Genomic DNA, 22,852 nt, shown 5'->3' on the forward strand with positions numbered 1-22,852 from the left:
GGGGTTGTATACTTTGGCTTTCTGGCATTGTTGATATGGTCATATGGGGATCCCAGGGATTTGTTCTATAAATCTCATGTAGTCTAAGATTCGATTCCCCCATCCACCTTTATTATACCCGTCTAAATCTATAGTAAAGTAGTAAGTTTTATTTTAATAATTAAAATAGTAATGTTTGTTATTCGATTTTACATACTTGGTGGTGTTAAGCTGGATAAACTAACCAAATTATTAAGCTGGAATTTTCCATTTAATTAGTGCAAAATGTTTTGGCTCCTAGATACTCAGTGGTAAACTGAAGAATGCATGCACAATCATACATCAGTTGAACTTAACAAGCAGAGTGTTTGATAATTACTGGACACTTTTCTTTATATCGCCACACTCGCCAGTAATGTGTATGTGACTTTACGTGAACTTTAAGGATGTTTAACCTATTTAATTTTATCTTAGAACCAAATGACTAATTAATAAGACATCAAACATGACACACAACAACAAAAAAGAATGAAGACAGAAGCTATACCAATATCCTGTTGATTGTCCTTCATTAGTTGTAAGTATATATCTTAGCTTGCGGATAGTTAGAAATTAGCAAAGATTAGAACACGGTAGTTCAAACATAGACAGTACAAAAGCAAGGATCAGTGTCAGATGAGTACTAGCAAAGATTAGAACACGGTAGTTCAAACATAGACAGTAAAGTCACTTCTACTCTCTTTCAAATCAGAATATTTCCTAGTATTCTGCAAAACATGTCAGGATCAGTGGGGTCACACCACCCCGACCACGACCAAAATCTTCAAAGTAGAATGGCATCCCTTTAAATTGTCCAAAAGATAAGGGTGTTTCGGTCATTCCATACGTTCACAACCTTTACCATTCAACTAGAGAGTATTAAAGCCCTTCCTAACCAAATATTTTCTAACGAGAGATAGAAAATGTCAGTACCACTCAAATCAACGTTTTCCATGTCTTCTTCTCAATGTTCATCTTCATCTTCACAAAAATCAAGCTCTGTGAAACTGAAGTCCCTAATCCAAATTCTAATCATCACTCAAGTTTGTCGACTAATCCGAAAAATCTCTAGAGCTTCATCCATTCTTGTTAGAGTCTTGAGGAAGAAGCAATACAATCTTTTGTCAATGTCTTGTTCGTTCTATCCAAAAAGAACCTCCAAGAAACAAAAGAATAATATATTCTTCGGCTCCTTCAGACTTCATTACAACTTTTGCTCTTCTCACGTGGTGCCTGTCTCTGCCCCGGTGCGTCTCCCTGAAGAACTCTACTTGGCTCATCTACAATACGACTCTACTTGGGAGTCAATGCATTCGACTGAGTTTATTGATGGTCTAGGAGATGATGTTGGTGATGAAATTCAAGAACCATCTCAGCTCTCTAGCTATCTAAAACAGCTTGAGGATGATAAAGCTAAAGATGGCAAAGAAGAAGAAGAAGAAGAAGAAGAAGAAGAGGGGAAAGAGATGAAGATGATGAATCAGATTGATAAACTGGCTGATATGTTTATTGCATATAGTCATGAGAAGTTCATGTTGGAGAAGGTTGATTCGTATAGGAGATTTCAAGAAATGCTGAATACTAGCAGTTGATGATGATTATGATGGACCCATTTGACTCTTTCATTTCTTTTTATGTAATTTCACTTTTCCTTCTTTTTCTTTTTGAATTCCTTCTTGGTGTTCTAATTATCTGGAAATGTATTGGAAGCATAGGGGGATGGATTGTGTGGTGTGTGTTGTGTTACAAATATATGGTTGATGATGGTGGTGGTTCATAAAAATATAACTAGTATAGACAATCCAAAAAGGAAATCAGAGGATGAGAATATGGTTAATTGGTTTTTTGTTACTTTGGCTTTTACGTTTGTCTTCTTTTGCTATTGTTGTTTGCTTCTGATATACAAAAGAGGACCAAATGATTTTGGAATTTTTATATAATCATCTGACTTTTCTACTCCGATTTGATCTCTTTTTTCTTTTTCTTTTTTTTTGGGTAAAATGTTAGTTTTGATCTCTCTTGAAAGTATTTTTTTTTGAAATTATGGGCAAGACTACTGCATATCCATTTATGTAGCGGTCTAGGCCTAAACATCTCCTATATATTAATTGAAAAACATTACAACTTCTTTTTATAGTCATATGTCATCACTAAGATAATTCTTAAATTACTAGAGAAATGAGTTGGTCCATATAATTATATAATAAGTTTTTTATTAAATTAACCATAAACTAATTATTAGTGTTCTTTATTATTTTTTTAAACATATATATGACAATCAATGATTTTGAATAATAAAAATTTGATAAAAATTAGTTTATCTTATATCATATTTGTATATGTTATATTTTGAATTTTAAAAATGACTATAAATTACTAAAATTGTTAAAAGTCTCACATTCAAATTTTGTGATCCATGGTTAAAATTTTTTTTATGACAAAATACAAATGATTACAAAATCATATAAGTAAAAAATCTAATTTAATTAATTATTAAGATTAAAAGAGATATATGTATATATATTGTTTTAAATAAAACTATATACCACATAAAATACATAAATATTTTTAATTTCGAAATTTACTTTGATATTGTTTTTTGATAAAATCTTTGAACTAACATTGACAACTTAATTTTTTTTAAAAATATAAATTACTAAAACTATTAATCCCACAATGTTATTAGTAAATTAAAGTTTTTGTTATAAAATATACAAATGTTCAAAAAACCATTGAGTAGAAAGCCTTATTTAAAAGATATTAATATTAAAATATACTATGTATGTTAATATCATTTAAATTTAATTAATATCCTATCAAATAAAAAAAATGTTGTTTGGATTAATAAAATTGATTTATATGATTGCACCAATTTAATTATATATGTAATAGTTGCTGACTTTTAATTATTCAATATATATTTATTATTTCATAATATATAAAAACATATAATACGTAAAATAATTTATATATAATGTTCATCCCACGCAATCTAGCAGGGACTACAATCTCTACTTGGGTGAGACCAAAAACACGTAACTAGAAAAACTAAACCAGACCTAATTAGATTACTGATTCAATTAAACTAAAAACTTGTTTGGTAGATGCCAAAAAAAAAAAGAAATTTGTTTGGGTAACACATTTTAAACGTAGCAATATTGGGCCTAAAAGGCCCAATTAATCATAGGCCCAAAAATTCATTAAACACGAACGTGTCATCTTGTCTTTAAAAATAAACTAACGCTTCAGACCAAAACTAGTTCATCTCAACTTGTACTTCCCCCGTGATCGATCTTCTCTCTCTCTCTTTATCGCACGCTGTGCCCAGCCCAACACACACACTGCACTTCCGCTTTCGAAAGATCAAATCTCTATCCACAGCACAACCGTTTCTTACAACAAAAAAAAAGTGTCAAAACTTATTTCAATTTCTCGTTAGATCCCTACGATTTACACTGCCATCACCTCGCACGTCGGATCCCATCGACCCTCTCCGTTAGGAGTCAATCTGTCATCTTTGCAATTTTCCGACAGCATTCTGAAACCTCTGTAAGTCAATCTCTCTAACCTTTGGTAATTGCTAATTAGTTTGAACCCCCGATTTGTTTCTTTCTCTGTGTTAAATAGTGTTTTTTTTCTTTCGTTCATTGAGAGATCTAACGGTTCAAGGGTTTTTGATTCCACCAGCTTCAGTCTTTAGATTGTGTGGTTAATTAGTCTGTTTACGTTAGTGATATAACATAAGTGTGTGTTTCTTCTAAATGACAGGGAAAAAAAAGTCTTTATTTGGATGGAAGTGGAGATTCATATACTTGAGCAGGAAGCTTACTGTGCTGTGTTAAGGGCTTTTAAAGCTCAGTCTGATGCAATCTCTTGGGTTAGATAAAAAAGACACTTCTTGAAAAAGTATGTACTTTCAATAGAGGTTTTGATTTTTGTATGATTAGGAAAAAGAAAGCATGATAACCGAGCTGCGTAAAGAACTGAGAGTATCTGATGACGAACACCGAGAACTCTTGACCAGTGTCCATAACGACGACATTATCAAAAGGATAAGGTCAAGAAGCTAAATGTTTTTTTTACATGTGATTTTTGTAATATTGTGCTGTAGTGATGGAACTGGACTACCAAACAGGGAGTGGAGACAGGGAGTTGTTAGGCATGCAAATAACCAGTCGCTTGATGTTCTTCCTAGTCCGGCTTACTCAGCTTCTCGGAAGAAGCAGAAGACGTTTCAATCGGTAAGTGTTTCTGTTTTTTAAATCTCTGTTAGCATATAGTTTTGGTTATAAAAAAACATTTGTGATGTGCAATGCAGTATCCATCTATGGGTTCTACTAGAAGTAGGTCATTCAATAACCATCTAGTGTCTGGTGCCGTGTCAGCAGCCAATGAGCCTGCGGAAGCTCTAATTGGAAGAAAAGTGTGGACGAAATGGCCTGAAGACAACAGCTTTTATGAAGCAGTGGTCACACATTACAATGCAGTTGAGGTAAACTTCCTGTGGCTGAGAGTTAGAGACTTCTCTAGTTTAATTAATTCTCAGCTATGGTTTAGTTCTTAATTAATTCTGAGTTACAACTAATTGTTTTCTGACAGGGTCGCCATGCGTTGGTATATGACTTAAACACAGCGAATGAAACATGGGAATGGGTTGATCTTAAGGAGGTAATCTTGAAATGGATCGACGTAGTATGTAAATATGATTCCTGATCTGCAAGAATCTTAAGGACGTTGTTTTTTATGATTTGTAGATTCCACCGCAAGATATAAGATGGGGTGGAGAGGAGAATGGGGCAGCTTTAAATGCAGGACATGGGAGTCGAAGAACCTTAAGCAATGGTGGTCTAGGGAGATTGCCAATGACTCAGCCAAGAAGAGACCATCTAGTAGCACAAAACGGTGGCGGGAGGAAGCTTTTCGATGAGATCGAACTGTTCAACACAGACTCGCTTGTGAAAGAGGTAAGCATCTCTATGTCTCTCCGTGGATGAGTTTTAACATTTTGCTTAGTCTGAAGTGTTTTTGCGTCGCATTAGGTGGAGAGAGTTTTTGATTCTAATCTTCCTGACCCGCACGAGCTTGATAAGGCCAAGAAGCTACTCAAGGTCAGAGACGTAACAAGAACGCTTTATTATTTATATAAACGATTGATCAAAAGTGAAACTTGGTTGCTTTTATTGGATGATGCAGGAACATGAACAGGCGCTTGTTTCTGCCATTGCAAGGCTTGCGGATGCTTCTGATTTCGAAAGCGGTAAGAAACATTAAGGGAGGGCTTTGTATATGGCCTGAGAATAAGTTTATTGCCTATTCAAATCACATTGTTTGTCAGAACGACTCAATGTCTTTGTTTCATTACAAGACCAGTGATGTTATGTTTTTTTTTTTTATCTTGGTTTTGTGTGTTGCTGCTGAACCAGATGGAGAAGAAGCGTATATGCATGAGCTTCCAGTGCATGAGGGATAACAGTGGATAAAGAAAAGAGATTCGCCCATCAAACCTTAGCACACTCTTTTTATGTCCTTCACGTATAGCAAACCGAACAAGTTCCTCCGAAAATGAAAATATTATGTATTGGTTTCAAAATGTATTAAAATAACCGTTAGAAATTTTGTTTGTAAAAACACGTTAATTATTTTTCAAATTTCTTAATAATTTATGTGACCATCAGGTCTATCCATCAAGATTATGCTTTACCTTTGTGGTTAACGTTAAATTTGCAACATGTATCGAATCAGTGATGACGAACGTGCCAAAAGCCTAATGGTGTAGTTAGATTTTTGGTGTATACGCGGCGGACGTATAAAACAGCATAACTAAAATAACTCTTTCCACCACTAACCAAAGCCTAACACGCGTCAACATGCGAACTGCTCTACGGCTCTACCGCTACGTACACGTGCATGACAAAGAGCTGCAACACAAAGCATACCACCTTTTGCTTCGTGACACGTCTAGCTGACGTGTTGCCAAATAGCGTAATTAAATAATAATCACAGTTACCGACTATAGTACTATACTACCACGTGGCTTTGGCAATGCCTATATTATGTGACATGCTCACCGAGCAAAGCATTGAACAACAACAATTCTCGAAGAATCTTAAGCTATCTTTTTGTAACGTCTTTGAATTTCACTAAGAGAGAAAAAAAGTTAGAAGAAAATGCAGTCGATGAAGGAAACAGCTTCGAACATCGCAGCTTCTGCGAAGTCTGGCATGGACAAGACCAAAGCCACCTTGGAGGAAAAGGTATGTTTACTGTAATTGTGTTTATCATTTAAGCAAAATGATTTTCTTTTGATGATAAATAATGGTATGTTGTATTTGGTTTCGTAGGCGGAGAAGATGACAACACGAGACCCTCTTCAGAAAGAGATGGCTACACAGAAGAAAGAAGGGAGGATCAATGAGGCTGAGATGCAGAAGAGAGAAGCGCGCGAGCACAACGCTGTCATGAAAGAAGCCAGTGGAGCTGGAACTGGAACCGGTTTGGGAATGGGAACCGCTACTCACTCGACCACTGGACACGTCGGACATGGAACTGGGACCCATCAGATGTCGGCTTTGCCTGGTCACGGCACGGGGCAACCAGCGGGACACGTTGTGGATGGTACAGCCGTGACAGAACCGATAAGAACGAACACTGGAACTGGTAGGACCACCGCTCATAACACCCGCGTTGGTGGTGGCACCACTGGGTATGGAACCGGTGGAGGATTTACTGGATAAGACGTTTTGTCATTTGTTTTATGTTCTTGTCAACTTGTGCTTTGTGTGTTCATGTTTTTTTTTTTCGGTCCTACCTTTGTTTTTCTCGTAACCGTAGGACTTTGCTTTCGTGTGTGTTGTTTTTGGTCTGATGACAGACTTGACAGTTGTGGTTTTCTGAATAAAAGTGTTGTGTTTAATCTTCATATGTCAAAACTTGCCAATCATTAATGACGAAGTAGATGTTTTGTCCTTTCTTCCCATATGCTTTGAACATCATCTCTTCATTTTGAGTAACAGCTATCAATGACAAAAACGCTCTTTTTTTTTTTAAATAAACATTTTAAGTGCAACATAGTGAAATTTACAAATTAAGAAGTAACATCAATTAAATGCAAGGTTTTTCAGAAATGTTTTTATTAAGTTTTGTGAGATAGTCGATCCTTTAGATATTTGTGGTCAAAGGCTCCGGACATAAATTTAAAGAAACACAAAAGTAAACATATAATCGAAAACTGATAAAAGTAACTACGATGTCACTTATTTTTAAGTAATCTAAACGGATATTCCTATACTGATTCAGACTATTAATCTAATCCTATAATCTGACAATAATTACTCGCAATCATTATTCAAGCAGCATGAATCCGACATTGGTGTTTAGATAAAATTAATAAACTACAAATATCAATTAAACAGAATTCGGACTTTTGATTTTTAAGCAAATCAAGCAAAGACAACACAGATATAAAAAAAAAAAAAAAAAAAAAACACAGATATAAGACAACACAGATATAACGTGAGATCAACTTGCTAATTCACGTCAACGATTTTGATTAGATTACGTGAACTATGAATATAAAAGTAAAAAGGAGAAAAAAATAACAATATAACTGAAGTTAAAAGACTCAACTATAATGGCTCGTGTTCTCTTCACCTTAATCAGCTTCGATCCACCACATAATCTTTCTTTTTTTTATCTTCCGGTGAGTCTCCGTTGGGAGGCAAGTGAAGTATGTCCTCCTCGTTGGTGAGAATGGTGCTTTTTTGTTTAAGACCGGTGCGGCGGTACGCTCTTATGATCAAGGACGATGAAGACGACAGTGATGGTCACGACGACTCGCTCCTTTGGTCTAGGGAACTACAGAGGCATTCTTTAGGTGATTTCTCCATGGCCGTGGTGCAAGGTAACGAGGTCATTGAGGATCACAGCCAAGTTGAGACTGGGAAAGGAGCAGTCTTCGTCGGAGTTTACGATGGTCACGGTGGTCCCGAAGCTTCTAGATACATCTCTGACCATCTCTTTGCCCATTTAATGAGTTTGTCTTTTCTCACTTTTGATGTTTTGCTCTGATGAACAGTGAACTGAATCTTGACTTTTCTTTTGGCATATTATCGTTGACCTTTTTTTTCTCTGTTGTTTGTTTCTACACTTATATTGCTTTTGTCTGTTTGCCACTTGTTTTATTCTTTTGTCTGAAAGTTAAATTGGTTTATTGGCTGTTTCTTGATTAAAACGTTACCTTTCTAGGAAATTCGAGAGAACGTGGTGTCATTACAGAGGAAACTCTTAGGGCTGCGTTTTCTGCAACCGAGCGAGGGTTCCTCACGCTTGTGCGAAGGACACGTGGATTGAAACCGTTGATTGCAGCCGCTGGATCTTGCTGTCTTGTCGGAGTTATCAGGAAAGGGACCTTGCTTATCGCTAACCTTGGTGATTCCCGTGCCGTGCTTGGCTACATGAGTAGGTCAAACAAGATTGTAGCTGAGCAATTGACGAGTGACCACAATGCTGCTCAGGAAGAAGTCAGACAAGAGCTTAGGTCATTGCATCCGGATGATGCGCGCATCGTTGTCCACAAACAGGGTGTGTGGCGCATCAAAGGAATCATTCAGGTTTGCAAGGCTATTCTTTTTTTTTTTGACAACTAGCGGCTATTCTTTAAACATAAGTTTCCAATTTATAAAAGAAAATTATATATATATATATATATAAAATTTCCAAATTATAAAAGAATTTTTTTTTTTTTTTTTTTTTGTAAATGTTTACCTCTAAATCTCAAATCAGGCAAATACATGGCTTATCAAACTCTAAGACGATGATCTTATTATGTTCCGTTTGGTGCAGGTATCTAGATCAATAGGTGATGCGTACCTGAAGCGCCCAGAGTTCTCTCTTGGTCCTTCGTTTCCACGGTTCCACCTCCCTGAAGGGCTACAAAGACCGGTTCTATCAGCAGAACCTTGCGTCTACACAAGAGTCTTACAAACAAGCGATAAGTTTGTGATATTCGCATCAGATGGACTCTGGGAACACGTGACCAACCAGCAAGCTGTAGAGATAGTCAATAAACATCCTCGTCCTGTACGTCCCTTTAAAAAGATATTCATACTATATTTAATTTGGGATCTCATTGACCTCAATAACACAGGGAATAGCCAGAAGGCTGGTGAGAAGAGCGATGAACATAGCAGCGAAGAAGAGAGATATAACGTACGATGATTTGAAGAAAGTGGAGAGAGGAGTTCGGAGATTCTTTCATGATGATATAACGGTGGCTGTGATATTCATAGACAATGAGCTTCTTATGGTGGAGAAAGCTACTGTTCCTGAGCTATCTATTAAAGGTTTCTCTCATACCGTTGGACCTTCCAAGTTCAGTCTCCTCTTCTCTTAAAAGAAAGTGTGTTTTTTTTTTTACATTTATTATATATTTTACTCCCGTAGTTGCAACATGTAGTTAATAAATATTCCAAAATATACTTTCATAGTATATGTTTTCAAATGGATGAATTGAAAAGCGTGATTCAAAATTACACTATTTAGATGAGTAGGAAAATAAAATGAATTCTTGATGAACAAACTAGTATCACCGGCCAGTTAGCTCAGTGACTGAATTGATCTGACTCCCTGTAAGAGAGTAGTCAACGTCACTAAACGATGGTGGCATGGCTGGCCACATGAAAGCTGGTCTCTCTGTAGGCACATCTGGTGGGCTGGTCTCACCCGTCAAGACCTTCAAGACCGTTTTCATGGACGGTCTTTGGTTCGGGTTCGGGTGGCAACAAGCTAGTCCTAAGAGCAGAACACTCTTCATCTCATCTACATTAAACGAACTTCCCATTCTCGGATCAGCTGCATCCATGATGTTTTCATTTCTGTATAGTTCCCATAGCCAGTTCACAATGCTGTTGTTGTAATTGCTCTGGTTCTCCTTGTCCAACGCGTAACTCGGTTTCTTCCCGGAGACTACTTCGAGCATTAGAACTCCGAACGCGTAGACATCTGTTTCAACCGTTGCTCTCCCGTTGAGGAAAGTCTCTGGAGCCATGTACCCTGGCGTTCCAGCGATCTCCTTAGTCGAATGGTGCGTCATCTCGCTTTGTTGTATCATCCTTGCAAGCCCGAAATCGCCAAGCTTCGCGTTGAAATCTGAGTCCAGCATCACGTTGCTCGCTTTGATGTCTCTGTGAAGTATCCTCTTGTCGCATCCGTTGTGAAGATACTCCAAAGCTTGAGAAAGCCCTCTTATAATGTTCTTCCTTGTCTCCCACGTTAGGTTTGATCTTGACTTGCCTTGCAAGAAAATGTATTTATCCAAGCTTCCGTTAGGCATGTACTCGTAAACAAGAAGATACTCCTTCCTCTCGTAGCACCATCCCAACAGCTTCACCAGGTTCCTGTGATTCAGGCTACCGATTGTCGTGATCTCGGATATGAACTCTTGCTTCCCTTGATGAGATTTCTCGGAGACTCGCTTCACAGCTATGTCTCTACCCTCCCACTTCCCCTTAAACACCATCCCAAACCCTCCTTGTCCGAGTTTGTTCTCGTGGCTGAAGTTCCCTGTTGCTCTCTTCAGCTCTCTCAGCTTGAACTTCTGAGGGTTCGTCGCGCAGTTATCAAGCTCAGCTTCTATATCAGGGCTTGTTTCTCCTGCCCTTGACCTAGATCTCAAGAACAGTAACCCTAAGATAGCTCCTATTACAACAAGACACACAATAGGGACAATAATCCAAAGCCATAACTTGTTTCCATCTCCATCTATCTGTAGACCTTCAAAACTCCATGACCGGACACAGTTCAGCTCCGTGTAATTGCTTGTTGATGCCGTGAATCCAACGTAAACCGTCTCTGGAAGAGAAGCTGAGAGATCTATAGCCCTAGAAAACACTAAGTTCCGTTGATTATACACCACCGAGTTGTTTGCTGAGACGTAAACCGACAGATTGTTACCATCATACCGCACATGCGCGGTAAAGTCCACACCAGAATCGATCTTGATCCCTCGACCGGTCAAGGATTCTTGAACAACAGAGTTGATGTTGTTCACGTTTAGAGCCACATGGTTTCCATCAAGATCATCCGGGTGGCTCTGCCTTGTGTCGAACTCAACCGCAACGATCTTCGACCCGAGAGTCCTGTTTGTGGTTTCGTTGACCAGACCTAGCCACATACCCGAGCTGTTCTGAGGAGGGTTCGTCTCCGGTGTGAGTACAAAGGCTAAGCCTTCGCCTCCAGGGTCGGTTTGGTTCGAGATGTTGATAACGAAAGTTGTGTTGAACGTAGCTTTCTTGTCTTTGTTCCATAGCTTGAAAGGCTTATTGTAGAGAGCGCGGCCTGCATGGTTCGTGAGAGAGCCGCCACGGGTATCAGGAGTCACTTGGATCGCTCCAAGGACGATGTATGAGTTGTTTCTGATCAAGTCTAACTCATTGCTTGCTTCAAACGTAGGGAAATCGAACTCCAAGCATTTCACTTGTGTCTGGATCTTACAAGCTATTGTCAGAGTTAAGAACAGGAGCTTGCACGCTAGAGAGTTTTTCATTTTTGCAAGTGTTTTTGAGTTCAGAGCTCGAGAGATGAGCAATATTAAAACATTTAAGTGGTTTTTAAGGGAATATATATATAATTTTCCAAGGAGCTTTATCGTCAAACACCATACCTTCCTCGAAATCAGAGTCATACTAATGAACTAAAATAAATTTGGTTTTAACTTTTGGATAATAGGATAAATTTGGTTATACTTTTTCCGTTTCTATTTAATTGTCATTGTAGAGAAAAGTTTCCGTTTCAAATAAGTGTCATTTTAGAGTTTCAATGCAAAATTTATTAATAAAATTTTTTATTTTATTTTTCTGTATGTTGAAATATAGTTATATATATAGGTAACTGTGTTTTTATTTTGAAAATATACAAAATCTTATGTTTTATTAATTTGTATGTAGAGATTTAGAATGACAATTAAAATAAAATGGAAAGAGTATATTCAACAATAACAAAAAGAAAAGTCATTGTGCAAAATGTTGATTGTCTGGTTGCATTGGTAATATGGACAGCGACAAAAAAAAAGTTGACCTGTCCATATATTTAACGGCTTATTATTGGATTAGTATTACCATATTCAAATTAGTAAATTACTCCTACATGTTCCTCAGTTACGTGTTATTTGGAATAGTATTAAGTTGAAGTTTAGTATTATATATATATATATATATATATATAAACTATAAGGTTTTGAAAATTTCTCAAGGACTTTTCAAATCAAAGAAAAAATACAAAAAGTCAAATCTTAGATATCCTTTAACATTTGTGACTATTACTGAAATATTGGGATATTTAAAATTATAAATTTGTGTGTAATTAGCTAAGTATTTTATGGTTAGAAATTGGCCAAATAAGAGAATTTATTGGATTACATATCAAAATCCAGATTGATTTATTTGGTCGTAAAATGAATTTCCAAATACTTAGGAGAAGATTTAAGTTTTCAGTAGATAAATTCTTCAGTATGTGTAAACATGGTTTATTCCAAAATATCACTTACGGGGGATTCCTTGAATAAAATTTTATTCAGAAAATCATATATGTGATAGCATATGTTTAGAATTATGATTTTATTCTTTCAATCAGTTATATTCTCTCAGTTATTTCCTTTATGATTCATTTTATTTTATTTTTGGCTAAAGAACATACTATATATAATATACAAAAACCTACATCTTTAAGGAGGTACTTTTCTTTGCACAACTCACATGTGACGCTTCAGTTAAAGCTACAACATGTTCTTATTATAATGCATATTATCTTTCAGAGGCTCTCAGCATCAAAGTTGATTATAATAGAGAAAGGAGATCAGTATAATAATCACCGAATTTTTCTTCTAGTTCTTTTAGAAAATAGGGTTGCATTCTTTCAAAAAAAAAAATATATAGGGTTGCCATATCTTTACTTGAATTTCTGATTTGAAACACAGAGTACTATAACATGAGAAGTTTAGATACATCTTTTTTTTTTTTGGAAAAGAATATTGTAAAGAGGGTGGAATGACAATCTTTTATTTTTTCATCATTATAACAAAATCTCATGATCTCCTCCACCTGCGCGACAAAAATGCACGTAAACATGTTCAAATTGTTATCGTTTTAGACAATTTTTTTGTTGTTGCTAAATTACCGTTTTAGACAATTACTTATGAATACTCGAAAAATAATTAACCGTTAACTATGACGCTTCATCGTCGACGCATGTTGATTGTTGGATTATGTATCACTGCACGAAAACTTATAAAACACTGATGATTTTGAAGAAACTTTTTTTGACCTATTAAGTATAAAATGAAATTGGGCAAAACCAACGGGGGCTTGTGACCTGGTGGTGATTAACTTGAGGATAAAAAATTCAATACAGTGAAACCACCAATGTTCGAGTCCTGGTCACTGAAAATTTAATATTTTGGCATCGCCAAGAATAGGAGACCGACACATGGCAGCACGTGACTAAATATAATTCAAAAAGAAATTGGGCAAAACCATAGCGAATAAATTATCAAAGAATAATTTGGACAGTCCAAAAGCATAACGAATTATTGAATTTAAAGGCACATGTGAGTTGGTAATGACATTCTCAAGTGTAAACCAAAGAGAATGAGCTCAAAAGATTTCGAATAATTGGATCTGATCGGCTAAAACAGTGTAGATGTGATCACTAAAGATGGAAAAGGAATAATAATGGCGGAGTTTGAGACACTTCTCACAAACTTAAATAAATTTGTAAAATAATAATTACAAAATTATTAAATCAAGAAAATAGAATTGATGACGACTAAAACAAAAATTTAAGTTGAAAATTGTAAATCATTTCTATAACAACACAATGTCACTAACTCGTTCCTTTTCCAGCTGCAGTTTCATGATTTCCATCAGTCACCAACAATAAGTCTATAATGAAGATGAAGTGAATAGTGAATGAACATCCAAAACCATCAGAAAAAAACAGTGGGAGTCTTTAGATGCATGAGCCTAATGTGGATTCATACGTCGCAATACTCACACAGTAATAATGTGCGAGCACGTTGGAAAGCAATCTTGACTCTGGCGTGTGATGAAATGATTCTTTTGAAAAAGTTAAATTTTCATATTATTTGTCGGATAATAAAATTAAAGTACAAGAGAACACAATACATGACATGAGCCTTCTGAACTCGTAAGCTAACAACACAGCAGTTACAATCTTACATAACCAGAACACTTCATAGAGATCTCCGATACCATTATCTAATATTCACTCTCACAACTTACTTGTTCTCAGCTCGCAATCTCTTGTTTGCCTTCTCCTTGTTCTTTCTTCGTCTCTTTCTAGAAAAGATCGAATCATTACACGGATTGTGTGCTGCTGCTGGAGCAGGAACAAACTCACCGATTTGCTGAGAAGCTGGTTTAGTTGCCTCTTGAAACTTGATTTTTCCTGTTGTGGTTCTGAGACTAATGGTGAAGTTCTTGGCATATTCACATAAGAACACCTTGAAATGGTCTCTGCTGAAGTTATTGGCAGAGGTACATAAGAAGACCTTGAAATGGTCACTGCTCCAGGAAGATGACCAGACACAAATTGTGTATCATCCAACAAGACTCCTGGACCACCTTGCTTCTCTGTCTGAGGCAGTAAAGTTTTGTTGACTTTGTTCTCTATCTGAGGCAGTGAATTTACTAAATCTTGCTTCTTCTTCCTGACTAAGATTCCAGAACTCCCTTGCTCCCCTATACTATTAGCATGTAAGTTTATCGATAAGGCCTGCTGAGTAAAGGGCCATTACATCACCATTAGAAGTGGTAGCCTTGAACTCGTTGCTAGTGACAGAACAATCCTTAAAGACAGCACAAGCACTAAACTTGGAGTAGAGTACTTCAGAAATCTGTGTACCATAGATAGGATCATCTATAGCAATTTTAACAGTATTCATTAGCCAAACAAAACTGAAACATACCAAAAAGGTAAATAAATCTCCCATTGGTCTCTTCGCGTTTAAGAGAATATAAAGGTGGTTACCTAAAAGGGAGAGGATAGCTGAAAGTGCAGCTAGTTGTTCATCTTCTTTCTTATTCTTACCACATTCACCTTTATAACATGTGCCGTTTAGTACCAAAGAGGAAACAAAGACATGAGCCATCTCAACTTGAACTGTCTCATATACAAATTCCACCTCTATCTTGTCAATAAACTCATTTAATATCATCTTGCAACGTGTTTTTTCCTGACATACGAGCTGCATAAGACCAAAACCGAATTACTTGTAAGACAAGCCATCACTCCTACTCATAAATAGATGCAATGAAACGCAAGTAAACATAAAAAAACCTTGCGGAGATCTGTCGCCAGGCCCGGCTTTGAGGGTGTGCCCACAGTACTTTTGCACAGGGCCCAACATTGGTTTTGCTAATTTTCTATAGAATTTAGGGCCCTAAAATTTTTAAAAAGACAGGGCCCAATAATTTTAACAATTTTACTTTATCAAAAAAACATTTTTTAAAAATATAGGACTAGCACTGAGCCCTCGATCCCTATGAGACTGGCCTGTCTGTAGCATGAGATGTATCCTCATTGAGTAGATGTTGTAATGCAAGAGCTTAGCAGCATCTTGCTCTACTGATCTACGGTTCGTGAGTGTACTCGAGGAGGAGGTAAAGGTCTTTCCACCGACAGAACCGGTACATGCAAATGTAGTTTTATAAACTGGAAGAGGTGTGTTTAGTCTCTGACAGTAAGAGTTTAAGTCATTCTTATGACTCAGAATCTCAGATTCTCCATAACTCCTACAAAAAAATGAAGAAGCAACATGCAGAGATTTATGAGATGCAAGATTGGAGTAAAGCAACAAGATTTAAACAAGTAGGAACAGGGGAAATTGAGATATTGTCCACCGAGGAAGACCTTAAGGCTAATGAGAGGACGAAAGCTAATGAATATTTTACAGGAAATTGAGATATTGTCCACCGAGGAAGACCTTAAGGCTAATGAGAGGACGAAAGCTAATGAATATTTTACATGTAGGACGAGTCTCGGACGAAGTCTCAGAAGGGGGTTGAACCTTAGGCTTTAGCGGCATGGAGGATGTGACTTGTGACGGAGATGCATCGGTCGGTGGTGAGAGAGGTCGTGTCAGTGTACTATTTCGGACACATATTGGCGAAAGGCTGACAGAGTTATCTTTTATAAGATAAGATAGCCCATAACCAAAACCGACCTTAGCTCAGTTGGTAGAGCGGAAGACTGTAGTTGTTGCTGTGATCTTTAGGTCGCTGGTTCGATTCCGGCAGGTCGGATTCCTTTTTAGAATATACTTTACTTATGATATGATGATTTTTCCTTTTATTTATAATAATACTTTAAATATCTATTTCTGGTGTTTGTGCTTTGTTTATGTTTTCTATTTCTCTTTCTTACTTGTTCTTTTTGAACCTTGGATATTACCTCTTACTTGAGTTTAGATGTTTAAAAAAAAATCTATTTAAATACAAATACTCATAGGCATGTTTGTTTAACGTGAATACTGAACGTGGTGTAATCTAAGTATAACTTTAGACATGCTCAAGGCTAGTATCTAACATAATATCTAACTACTAAAAAAAGAAAATAAATAGAGAAAGAGCCAAAGAGGAGAGAGTTCTTTTTTTTTGTGACACAGAGGAGAGAGTTCACAAGTAGCAAAAAAAAACATTAGATTATAGAGATCTAAACTGCTATTATTAGTATAGTTTATACATTGTGGTCCATAGTTTCCGTCAAAATCAGCTGTAAAGCCCTAACAACTCTTCCACAGATTAGTTACTTTTCGTAGAATGTGAGTATGTGGCTAAGAAAAGAATCTAGAAGACTCGACTTTTAAATAAAAATCGATTAAAAACACAAGAACGTGCTACAGTATATGAAAATCGAGAAGGGTCACATCTTCTCATTTTTTGACTTGGTAAACAAACACGCCATTGAATATTGGGTGAAGCACGCAGTTTTTTTCTTATATAATGACTTATCAACTCATTAGATAATCCTAAGTTCAGAATCAATAAGTAAAACGAGAAAACTAATCAAAACTCTTTTTCATTATTTGCAAAAACTAATAAATGGCTGTAACAAACTCGTCTGCTACTTGTAATGGTTTGTTCATCATCAGCCTTCTTGGTATCGTTTCTTCACTGTTTGGGACATCATCTGCGCAGTTAAACGCAACGTTTTACTCCGGCACTTGCCCTAACGTCTCTGCCATCGTTCGCAGCACTATTCAACAAGCTCTTCAGTCTGACCCGAGAATCGGAGCCAGCCTTATCCGCCTTCATTTCCACGACTGCTTTGTTAACGTAATTTAAGCTCTCTAGATAACTCATCTTGATAGGTTATTGAGAAAAAAAAAAAGATAAACTTATCTTGATTTTCTTTTGTGCTAACTAGTCTTGTCTTTGTTATACTAAACCTCTACTATGCTTCTTTACTTTTTCAAAAGGGTTGCGACGGGTCGCTCTTGCTTGACGACAGCGCAACCATCCAGAGCGAGAAGAACGCTGTACCCAACGCAAACTCAACAAGAGGATTCAATGTTGTGGATGATATCAAAACTGCCCTCGAGAATGCTTGTCCCGGCATCGTCTCTTGCTCTGACATTCTAGCTCTTGCCTCTGAGGCCTCCGTGTCTTTGGTAATAAAAACAACTGACTTGACATATCACACATACGTGGGCCCACTTTGGGCCTGTCTGTCTGGGTGGAAAAGAAAAACGTGTTTTTAACATCCCAAATATTTTTACTTTTTTACGGCACACTAATACTTACCTATATATGTTCACATTTATCTAGACAAATAAACATGATTGAACAATCTTCAGGCAGGAGGGCCTACATGGACTGTGTTACTAGGACGAAGAGATGGTCTCACCGCGAACCTGTCTGGGGCGAACACGGGCCTTCCATCTCCTTTTGAAGGCATCACCAACATCACAGCTAAATTTACAGCTGTCGGGCTGAATACAACCGATGTAGTAGTCTTATCTGGTAAATTAATAATGGACATGTTTAGTTACTTGTGTCTTACTTCAAAGCAAATTAAACCCTAACTTATGCTAATTTCTTGTGGTTTAATGTGTATTAGGAGCGCATACGTTTGGACGTGCAGCTTGCGCAACCTTCAACAATAGACTATTCAACTTCAATGGAACAGGAAGTCCAGACCCGACTCTGAACTCAACACTTCTCAGCAGTCTTCAACAGCTATGTCCTCAAAACGGCAACGCATCAGTAGTCACCAATCTTGATCTGAGCACACCTGATGCTTTCGATAACAATTACTTCACCAACCTTCAGAGCAACAATGGTCTTCTTCAGTCAGACCAAGAACTGTTATCTGACACCGGTTCTCCCACCATCCCTATTGTTACTTCCTTCGCAAGTAACCAAACTCAGTTTTTCGAGGCGTTTGCTCTGTCCATGATCAAAATGGGGAACATTAGTCCGTTGACTGGGAGTAGTGGAGAGATTAGACAAGACTGTAAGGTGGTTAATGGACAATCCACCACTCAGGCAATTGAGTTAAGGTCTGGCTCTGCTGAGAAAGCAGTGAATTTAGCAGAAATGTGAAAAATGCGAAGACTAGTTTCACCGTTTGTTTATCACATATGAATAATTATTCGAATAAGCTGAATCATTTTCGTACAAAAATGGTTGGGGAAAACTGTGTGGTGACCTAGTAGAATTATATTTTGCACTTATGAGGTTTTAATAATCTCAAATATGTTTTTATGCTAAATACATGGATGTATCACATCTTTTTATAATAAACTACATACAATCTAGTGGATGGAGTCATGTAGATCATGTCAATTATGGAATTGACGTATAAGTCAATTTTGGAAAAACTATAAAGTCATGAGAATTATCATTACAGCAAAAATTAGCGTTGTATTTCAAACTTACTTTGTTGAACAATTTACAATACTCAAATTTTCTTTTGGGGTTTAGCGTTATTATCTATCCAATAATGCATCAGTTTTAATTTAAAATATATTTTTCTGTGTCAATATGTACAGTTTTAGAAGAACTGTTTGCTTCAAAATAAATGTCAATATAAAAATCTAATGTAATACAATATTTGTTATCAAAAATCCAGGTTAATCATTACACTATTGGAAATTAATGAAATAGAATAATTTTAAGAATCATGTGTTTGTAGGGGAATGAATCCATCAATGATGCACAAATTAGTTATAAATGACATTTTCACATTGTGGAACCTTCATTTAGTTTGTTTTGAAGGTTCACTGAATGTTGAAAATGTCCTAGTTTTCCGTGATGATGGAAGCTTGGAAGGAGAATTGCTTCAGTTTTGGCTTTTATTTAGCAAGTTTGATGGGAAATGTAGCCAACTGGGCCTTAAAACTATGTGTATTTTATTTCTCATCAATTTTTATAGAAAAGCTTTACAATATAATATATATATATACATGTATATATGTGCTGTGCATTTTTAAAATACTTTTAATTTTTAACGTAGTTAGTTATCACTATCAGATATACTCACTTAGTTTAACTTCATCATAGTAAAAACTACTTCTATATCTGAAAAAATGTATGTTTTATGATTTTTACATTTATTGAAAAAACATACCAGATTTTAGTTACTAATGCATTATTTTTCGTGATTAACTATTCTCCACAACTTTTAACCAATATAATTTTAATAAAAATATTTATATTTTTTAAGTTTACAATTTACAATTAATTTATGTATTGAAAATGTAAAAAAATGTATTTTTTTGAAACCAACTTTTTTTCTAAAACATTGATCTTTATGAAACGTAGGGGTAATGAAATAGAAGAAAACTTTCAGAACTAACATTTATAGTAAATTTCAAGAATCATACGTTATAGTATATATGTTCTAAGCTCTTTCTAAGAGTCATAATCCATTATCCATACTCGAAAATCCGGAGCTAGTCACGCATCTGCGAACATAGGTTAATGTCAAAGGAACATCTCGAAAGTAAGACTTCTGGAGTTTCTTTATCAAAATCAGTGAAGTAACAACTCATTATAAAACACTTGATTATGAATCTATTTGTTTTCTCAAAAGTAATACAGCTGTAAAGGTCTAACAACTCTTGAAGGTAGCAGTTATTTTGCAGAAATGTGACTTATAAACTAATTTGTGTAGGCTAACTTTTTTAAAAGCATTTTTGAAATTCTGCCTATCAATGTGAGAATTGAGATCTTCATTCACATTCGTTTTTATATGAATTCTCAATATTAAACATGGGAATCAGAATGCATTAAAGATGATTAATTTCGATATATAATTTATATCATGTTTTAGTGTATTCCACTGTGAATGATATAAAGAAGAAAAAACAATCTTAATCACCAGAACGAGATTTCGTCTCAAGAACGCAAAATCTGATATATTCTTATAGTATACACTATTTATAAATCCATTCACCAACCGCGTGGGAGGACTACAATAATGCAAGTGATGGAGAAGGTATAACCTAAAGACAAATAACTTTTAACTTAAGAAAATGTAGAGCACCAGCTTATTTCTCATCTTTTGGACTTAGTACACAAACACACACGTTAATCTATTTATTGGTTTAATTTAAAATCTTTCACTTTCATGACCAGCCAATATGTACGCGTTAATAAACTTTCCTGCCTATAAATATAATGATTTCAAAAGGATAGGAATACTCATAAGCTCCGCACCAATCATAGAAAAACAAAATTCAAAACTAGTTACTTCCAAAACCTAATTAATGGCTGTAACAAATACTCCTACTACTTGCGATGGTTTATTCATCGTAATCCTCACCACTCTCGTCATCTCATCTTCACTTTTTGGAACTTCAAATGCGCAGTTAAACGCAACGTTTTACTCCGGGACGTGCCCTAACGCCTCTGCCATCGTACGTACCACTATTCAGCAAGCCCTTCAGTCCGACTCTAGAATCGGAGCAAGCCTCATTCGTCTTCATTTTCACGACTGTTTTGTTAATGTATACTAATCTTTTCTCAATACAACTCTTTAACGTTATGATCTTTTTGTCGCTTAAACCGATACTTTTCTTTATTTTCTAAAAGGGGTGTGACGCATCGATCTTGCTTGACAACAGTGGAAGCATCCAGAGCGAGAAGAATGCTGGCCCGAATGCAAACTCGGCTAGAGGATTCAACGTTGTCGATAATATCAAGACTGCCCTTGAGAATGCTTGTCCCGGCGCTGTCTCTTGCTCTGACATTTTAGCTCTTGCCTCAGAAGCCTCAGTTTCTTTGGTAATAACACATTCTTAATAAGACATCATATAATACAAATTCTCACTAGTTCAAAAATAAATAATATATATGCTCACTATCAATTTCGGTTTTAGGCACAGTCCAATAAACATTAACCTTAACCTCGAAAATTTTAAATAATAATTTATAGACACAAATCTCTAAATTATTAACAAGATATTATTAAAGTTTTTACTAATTTTCTATAGCTTCCAAAATCTAATAGCATGTTCACATTCATCTATATAAATTTACGTGGTTGAACATCAGTCAGGCGGGCCTTCATGGACTGTATTACTGGGCAGAAGAGATAGTCTCACAGCAAACCAAGCCGGGGCAAATTCGTCAATTCCTTCTCCATTTGAAAGCCTTAGCAACATCACGTCTAAATTTTCAGCTGTCGGGCTAAATACAAATGATCTAGTAGCCTTATCTGGTAAAATATATCTACATGTTTAGTTAACTTGCGGAAAAAGTAAACAAAACCCTAACGCAATTCTTTTTTTGTTATATCTACGTATAGGCGCACATACGTTCGGACGTGCTCGATGTGGAGTGTTCAGTAACAGACTATTCAACTTCAGTGGCTCGGGAAATCCTGACCCAACTCTAAACACGACACTTCTAAGCAGTCTTCAACAGATATGTCCTCAAAACGGCACCGGATCAGGAATCACCAATCTTGATCTGAGCACACCTGATGCGTTTGATAACAATTACTTTACCAACCTTCAAAGCAACAACGGGCTTCTTCAGTCGGACCAAGAACTGTTCTCTACCACCGGTTCAGCCACGATTGCGATTGTTACTTCCTTCGCAAGTAACCAGAGTCTGTTTTTCCAGGCCTTTGCTCAGTCCATGATCAACATGGGGAATATTAGTCCCTTGACAGGGAGTAGTGGAGAGATAAGACTAGACTGTAAGAAAGTAAACGGAAGTTGATTTCCTTCAAGCTCTTTAGCTTTTTGTTTACCATTTGCAAGCTCTGGTTAAATAAACCGTTTTGCTTTTCATTAAAAAAAATATTCCAAGAAGCTCGATCACTTAAAATATGTGGTTTCTTTGAATCTTTAAAAGACATTTTAATGATAATTGATTGCCAAATATCAAATCTGCAGATCACTCATCTGGATATCAAATTTTTAACTTCAAATTGCATTGTCAAAATTCAGATATTTATTTAACTGTTGACTTTTTGTGGTAATATGAAAACCATTGAAACTATCAGCAATATGTAATCATCGTTTTTGCACAACTGTGTATATTCCTAGTTATAGTTTTAGATTTTTAGTTCATAAATCCTCAAGTAAAAATAGTAAATAAAAAGTCATCTCTTTAACTAAAAAAGATCAACTTTATCTCGTGGGCTCCAACAGAGAATTTATCATTGATGAAATATATATGAATAACCAATCAACAAAGACAACAAAAACCGTCCAACATGTAAATTGAATTATCAACCATCATGATACAGTCCTTGCTAAATGATTTCGCCGACATATAAGATTTACACTTGAAGTTTAGGAGAGACA

General features: G+C 36.1%; 7 protein-coding genes and 1 non-coding gene across 8 annotated transcripts; 7 read left to right on the plus strand and 1 right to left on the minus strand.

Annotated features, from left to right (window-relative positions):
* Positions 1-530: 530 nt before the first annotated feature.
* Positions 531-1,900, plus strand: BNAC09G48790D. The gene has a single exon (XM_013891311.3). The coding sequence runs from the start codon at positions 942-944 to the stop codon at positions 1,608-1,610; it is 669 nt and encodes a 222-aa protein (XP_013746765.1). The 5' UTR covers positions 531-941; the 3' UTR covers positions 1,611-1,900.
* Positions 1,901-3,274: 1,374 nt separating this feature from the next.
* Positions 3,275-5,706, plus strand: LOC106446050 (protein EMSY-LIKE 2). Its single transcript, XM_013887719.3, has 10 exons — positions 3,275-3,567; positions 3,787-3,895; positions 3,966-4,075; positions 4,154-4,259; positions 4,337-4,510; positions 4,618-4,686; positions 4,773-4,982; positions 5,058-5,126; positions 5,212-5,275; positions 5,442-5,706. The coding sequence occupies exons 2-10, from the start codon at positions 3,809-3,811 to the stop codon at positions 5,486-5,488; spliced, it is 936 nt and encodes a 311-aa protein (XP_013743173.1). The 5' UTR covers positions 3,275-3,567; positions 3,787-3,808; the 3' UTR covers positions 5,489-5,706.
* Positions 5,707-6,029: 323 nt separating this feature from the next.
* On the plus strand, positions 6,030-6,937 carry LOC106446049 (late embryogenesis abundant protein 46). Its single transcript, XM_048767218.1, has 2 exons — positions 6,030-6,272; positions 6,360-6,937. Exons 1-2 carry the CDS (start codon positions 6,186-6,188, stop codon positions 6,750-6,752), a joined length of 480 nt encoding a protein of 159 aa, XP_048623175.1. The 5' UTR covers positions 6,030-6,185; the 3' UTR covers positions 6,753-6,937.
* A 98-nt stretch (positions 6,938-7,035) lies between these two features.
* LOC106449571 (probable protein phosphatase 2C 68) lies at positions 7,036-9,542 on the plus strand. Its single transcript, XM_048767217.1, has 4 exons — positions 7,036-8,050; positions 8,263-8,627; positions 8,860-9,096; positions 9,164-9,542. The coding sequence occupies exons 1-4, from the start codon at positions 7,747-7,749 to the stop codon at positions 9,407-9,409; spliced, it is 1,152 nt and encodes a 383-aa protein (XP_048623174.1). The 5' UTR covers positions 7,036-7,746; the 3' UTR covers positions 9,410-9,542.
* LOC106449570 (probable L-type lectin-domain containing receptor kinase S.5) lies at positions 9,422-11,629 on the minus strand. The gene has a single exon (XM_013891310.3). The coding sequence runs from the start codon at positions 11,558-11,560 to the stop codon at positions 9,602-9,604; it is 1,959 nt and encodes a 652-aa protein (XP_013746764.2). The 5' UTR covers positions 11,561-11,629; the 3' UTR covers positions 9,422-9,601.
* Positions 11,630-16,250: 4,621 nt separating this feature from the next.
* TRNAY-GUA lies at positions 16,251-16,334 on the plus strand. Its single transcript is given in 2 exon segments — positions 16,251-16,287; positions 16,299-16,334. It is a non-coding gene; the product is annotated as a tRNA-Tyr (tRNA).
* A 665-nt stretch (positions 16,335-16,999) lies between these two features.
* LOC106375482 (peroxidase A2) lies at positions 17,000-18,850 on the plus strand. The gene is made up of 4 exons (XM_013815400.3): positions 17,000-17,366; positions 17,510-17,701; positions 17,888-18,053; positions 18,151-18,850. Exons 1-4 carry the CDS (start codon positions 17,133-17,135, stop codon positions 18,633-18,635), a joined length of 1,077 nt encoding a protein of 358 aa, XP_013670854.1. The 5' UTR covers positions 17,000-17,132; the 3' UTR covers positions 18,636-18,850.
* A 1,878-nt stretch (positions 18,851-20,728) lies between these two features.
* On the plus strand, positions 20,729-22,426 carry LOC106374260 (peroxidase A2). The gene is made up of 4 exons (XM_013814336.3): positions 20,729-21,043; positions 21,129-21,320; positions 21,591-21,756; positions 21,844-22,426. The coding sequence occupies exons 1-4, from the start codon at positions 20,804-20,806 to the stop codon at positions 22,260-22,262; spliced, it is 1,017 nt and encodes a 338-aa protein (XP_013669790.1). The 5' UTR covers positions 20,729-20,803; the 3' UTR covers positions 22,263-22,426.
* Positions 22,427-22,852: the final 426 nt, after the last annotated feature.

The sequence above is a fragment of the Brassica napus genome, chromosome C9, assembly GCF_020379485.1.
Source record: "Brassica napus cultivar Da-Ae chromosome C9, Da-Ae, whole genome shotgun sequence".
NCBI lineage: Eukaryota > Viridiplantae > Streptophyta > Magnoliopsida > Brassicales > Brassicaceae > Brassica > Brassica napus.

Excerpts from the sequence above, each read along its gene's own strand:
- BNAC09G48790D (XM_013891311.3), top strand. The coding sequence starts at position 942 with ATGTCAGTACCACTCAAATCAACGTTTTCCATGTCTTCTTCTCAATGT.
- LOC106446050 (XM_013887719.3), top strand. The coding sequence starts at position 3,809 with ATGGAAGTGGAGATTCATATACTTGAGCAGGAAGCTTACTGTGCTGTG. Across the intron at positions 4,076-4,153 it reads GACATTATCAAAAGGATAAG|GGAGTGGAGACAGGGAGTTG; the intron begins GTCAAGAAGCTA and ends ACTACCAAACAG. Across the intron at positions 4,260-4,336 it reads AGCAGAAGACGTTTCAATCG|TATCCATCTATGGGTTCTAC; the intron begins GTAAGTGTTTCT and ends TGTGCAATGCAG.
- LOC106446049 (XM_048767218.1), top strand. The coding sequence starts at position 6,186 with ATGCAGTCGATGAAGGAAACAGCTTCGAACATCGCAGCTTCTGCGAAG. Across the intron at positions 6,273-6,359 it reads AAGCCACCTTGGAGGAAAAG|GCGGAGAAGATGACAACACG; the intron begins GTATGTTTACTG and ends TTGGTTTCGTAG.
- LOC106449571 (XM_048767217.1), top strand. The coding sequence starts at position 7,747 with ATGTCCTCCTCGTTGGTGAGAATGGTGCTTTTTTGTTTAAGACCGGTG. Across the intron at positions 8,051-8,262 it reads TCTCTTTGCCCATTTAATGA|GAAATTCGAGAGAACGTGGT; the intron begins GTTTGTCTTTTC and ends TTACCTTTCTAG. Across the intron at positions 8,628-8,859 it reads GCATCAAAGGAATCATTCAG|GTATCTAGATCAATAGGTGA; the intron begins GTTTGCAAGGCT and ends CGTTTGGTGCAG.
- LOC106449570 (XM_013891310.3), bottom strand. The coding sequence starts at position 11,560 with ATGAAAAACTCTCTAGCGTGCAAGCTCCTGTTCTTAACTCTGACAATA.
- LOC106375482 (XM_013815400.3), top strand. The coding sequence starts at position 17,133 with ATGGCTGTAACAAACTCGTCTGCTACTTGTAATGGTTTGTTCATCATC. Across the intron at positions 17,367-17,509 it reads TCCACGACTGCTTTGTTAAC|GGTTGCGACGGGTCGCTCTT; the intron begins GTAATTTAAGCT and ends CTTTTTCAAAAG. Across the intron at positions 17,702-17,887 it reads CTGAGGCCTCCGTGTCTTTG|GCAGGAGGGCCTACATGGAC; the intron begins GTAATAAAAACA and ends AACAATCTTCAG.
- LOC106374260 (XM_013814336.3), top strand. The coding sequence starts at position 20,804 with ATGGCTGTAACAAATACTCCTACTACTTGCGATGGTTTATTCATCGTA. Across the intron at positions 21,044-21,128 it reads TTCACGACTGTTTTGTTAAT|GGGTGTGACGCATCGATCTT; the intron begins GTATACTAATCT and ends ATTTTCTAAAAG. Across the intron at positions 21,321-21,590 it reads CAGAAGCCTCAGTTTCTTTG|TCAGGCGGGCCTTCATGGAC; the intron begins GTAATAACACAT and ends GTTGAACATCAG.